At 42.2% G+C, this 3,422-nt stretch overlaps 1 protein-coding gene across 2 annotated transcripts in view; it reads right to left on the bottom strand.

Annotated features, from left to right (window-relative positions):
* Positions 1 to 3,422, bottom strand: part of mapre3b (microtubule-associated protein, RP/EB family, member 3b) — an 8,385-nt gene that overhangs the window by 2,777 nt on the left and 2,186 nt on the right. The window contains exons 2-5 of one of the 2 annotated variants that reach the window (XM_016550325.1): positions 1,871 to 1,940; positions 1,221 to 1,348; positions 997 to 1,142; positions 85 to 292 (exon numbers count right to left, since the gene is read on the bottom strand). In XM_016550325.1, coding sequence (XP_016405811.1) covers positions 85 to 292; positions 997 to 1,142; positions 1,221 to 1,341 — 475 coding nt within the window. In that variant the 5' untranslated portion in view covers positions 1,342 to 1,348; positions 1,871 to 1,940. The remainder of the gene's footprint in view (positions 1 to 84; positions 293 to 996; positions 1,143 to 1,220; positions 1,349 to 1,870; positions 1,941 to 3,422) is intronic. The other variant, XM_016550326.1, reaches the window with a different exon arrangement.

Genomic DNA, 3,422 nt, shown 5'->3' with positions numbered 1-3,422 from the left:
TTTGTGTGTGTGTGTGTGTCTGTCTGTGTGTGTGTGTGTGTGTGTGTGTGTGTGTCTGTCTCTCTCTGTGTGTGTGTGTGTTACCTGCTGCTTTCTGAGGGCTCTTGGTTTTGTGGGAAATGACTTCACCTGGGTTGGGGGGGGGCAGTGGCGTGACGTCGTGGCCCTGTCGCGCTAACTGAGGGTCGTACTCTTTCCCGTCGTAGTTGGCGTCGAAGAACTTCTTAAACCACTGAAGGAACTCGAAGTTGTCCTGAAACCTTCCCTTGACGAGCCTCTCCACAGGAATGATCTGAAACAGCAGGGAGTTATGCACGTGTTTCGGTTGAAATTTAATCTTAGCCTAAAGTAGGGATTCCTAAATGGGAGTTGATGAAAAGCTAATAATTAATTATATTTAATGTTAGACGACAGTGTTAGTTTAGTATTTTTTTGTAATATATGCTATAATAGCTTTTTTTATTATCTTTATATTTTCAGTATTAATTTGTTTAATTTATTTATTTATTTCCAGTTTGTAATGTTAGTGCTTCAATTTATTTAATATTCTCATTTAGTTTAACTTTCTCATCTAATATTTATATTTTATTTCAGCTTTTTTTCAACAAACAAAAATGTTTTTAATAGTTGTTTTAGTTAATAATATGCTGCACGTTAATCACACAATATGATCCGGTTTTGGGAACGCAGCGTTTACTTTATTTACACATTTACATAGAGTCTGACAATAATAAATAAAAATTAAAAAATTAAAAGTTTGAATTTAACGTTAAAATCTGAAATTTGAAAAAGAGGAATTTTACTGGAAATTTTCCACCTTTTTGCAACCCTACACACCATCACAACTAAAAAGAAACATACAATAAAACACTTACTAATAAAAAATGAAATATTTTATTTGTTTCCCTGCATATCATGTGACCACTAACCGACATCAGAGAACCGCGAGCATGCGAATTATTAAAATATTAACTTCCAAGGCTTTGTCCGTCTCACCTTGTCCACGCTCATCCTCTTGAAGGCCGACTGCAGCACTTTGAAGTTGTGGATGTAATCGTGCTCCAGTTTGGCCTGGAACTTCACCCTCTTCAGCAGGATACAGCCGGGGAACAGCATGTCCATGAAGTGACAGTACGCCGCACCTGAAGAACACAAGAGGTCAGCGTCGCGAGGCAGAGCTGGAACACACACACACACAGCTGTTCCAGAGCGGAGCTCACCTGAGCACAGCTGCTCGATCTTGGTGTAGTTGAGCTGCAGAGAGTCGTTGACCCAGGCCAGCATGTCATGTCTGCTCAGGTTCTCGATGGTCATCGACGTGGAGTAAACGTTTACCGCCATCCCACAGCTGCAGACGGACACGAGCGGCACACAGAGATTATTTCGGGTAATAACATTGGGATTATATGCTTGTTTTAGAGCAGGGTTTGATGAAAAGCAAATAATTAAATCATAAAAACGGAACATAAATAAAAACTATTAGAGTAATAAGTAACTTAACAATTTTTTTTGTGTGTGTGTGTGTGATTTAATAATTCCTGCATCATAGATGCAGTTTTATGTGTTCAAATAAAACATTCTGAATCAACCAATGGCGTGAGATTGGAGGCGGGACTATCTGTTTGGCCAACCAATGGCAGATGGGGCCGTTTTCAGGACACAATCATTATTTGTTTTTTGCAACTCGTTTTTAGAGAGAGTACAATCACTTTCTCTTTCTGTTTAAATAGCTGACACACAAACAGCACACACACACACATGCACACACGCACGCACGTACACACACTCTCAAACTCACACACACACACTCAAACACACACACACACACACACACACACACACACACACACACACACGCTCACACACTCACCGTCAGCAGGTGGATGTCACTGTAGTACACTAGCTCTCCTCTGGGCTTCTGCTCTCTACAGAACAGTGTCCTACACAGCAAACACAGGCAGAACACAGTGAAACTCAGATCAACATTGAGTGGAAATCAGTCATTGATAAAGTCTGGTGTGTTTCCTGCACCGCCCTTCATCAGCGTCCCAAACACACACCGACCTCAAACATTCACACATCAGACCCGTGTGTGTGTGTGAGTGTGAGTAAGAATGTGTGTGTGTGTGTGAGTGTGAGTGTGTGTGTGAGTGTGTGTGAGACAAGAAGCTCAGTCTTTGCCAGGTTGAGCTGTAGGTGATGTTCTTTTATCCATGCCGAGATGTCCGCCAGGCAGCCTGAGATCCGTGCAGCTACCGTTGGATCATCTGGTTGAAATGAGAGATAGAGCTGTGTGTCATCAGCATAGCAATGGTAGGAGAAGCCATGTGCCTGTATGATGGGACCCAGTGATGTAGTGTATATGGAGAAGAGGAGGGGTCCAAGAACCGATCCCTGAGGAACCCCAGTGACCAGATGATGAGCTTTGGATACCTCCCCTCCCCAGGCCACCCTGAAGACCTACCAGTGAGATAGGATTCAAACCAGCGAAGAGGAATCCCAGTGATGCCCCGTGATGAGAGGATCTGATGATTGACAGTGTCAAAAGCAGCAGATAGATCCAGCAGAATAAAAAAAAAAGTGCCTGTGAGGAGAGATGTATTGATGATGTGTGTGAGTGCTGGTGAGAGTGTAGGAGAGATTGCTTGGAGAAGATGTGAGGGGATTGGGTCTAGAGGGCATGTTGTAGGATGGTTGGAGAGGAGAAGTTTAGACGTTTTGTCTGTGAAGAATGTAGTGAAATCATCAGCTGTTATAGAAGTGGTGGGAGGTGCTGGAGGAGAGAACTGAATGTTTTGAAGAGATGACGTGTGTCTGGAGCGCTGTTGATCTTGTTGTGGAAGTATGAAGATTTGGCAGTATGGACTTGAGCAGAGAAAGATGAAAGCAAAGACTGATACATACACAGGTCGGGGTATGTAAGGGTTCTACCAAAATGTTGTCTGCAATACAATTTCCCTTCAGTAATGTTATATTTTATTTAAAATTAATTTAAATTGACAATTTTTTAAAAATAGTTTTAGCTATAATAAAAACCTAGTTTTTTTTTTTTTTTCTATTGAAACAACACATTCAGGTGGGTGGGACATATTATTTTAAACAGCCAATAGGCTTTAGTTTACATCACAGTCGTGAATCCTGATTCGCTACTTGCTACTGCCAGTCAAAGGTGGACCGTACAGTGCTGTTGTATTTATTACACAGAGATGTGCATCAGCTGATCCTGCGGCTCTGAATGGAGGCTCACTAATGCTGAGCTCTGGAAAAAACACACGCATCACTGGAACCACACACTACAGGAACACTGAGTGAGTGTGTGTGAGAGAGTGTGTGTGTGTGTGTGTGTGAGTGTGTGTGTGTGAGTGAGTGAGTGTGTGTGTGTGAGTGAGTGTGTGTGAGTGAGTGAGTGAGTGTGTGTGAGA

This window comes from Sinocyclocheilus rhinocerous, unplaced genomic scaffold, assembly GCF_001515625.1.
Source record: "Sinocyclocheilus rhinocerous isolate Xijiao unplaced genomic scaffold, SAMN03320098_v1.1 scaffold3662, whole genome shotgun sequence".
In the NCBI taxonomy this organism is placed as follows: Eukaryota; Metazoa; Chordata; class Actinopteri; order Cypriniformes; family Cyprinidae; genus Sinocyclocheilus; species Sinocyclocheilus rhinocerous.
Note: the sequence above shows the minus strand (reverse complement) of the source record. Positions and strands in the feature narration are given on the sequence as shown.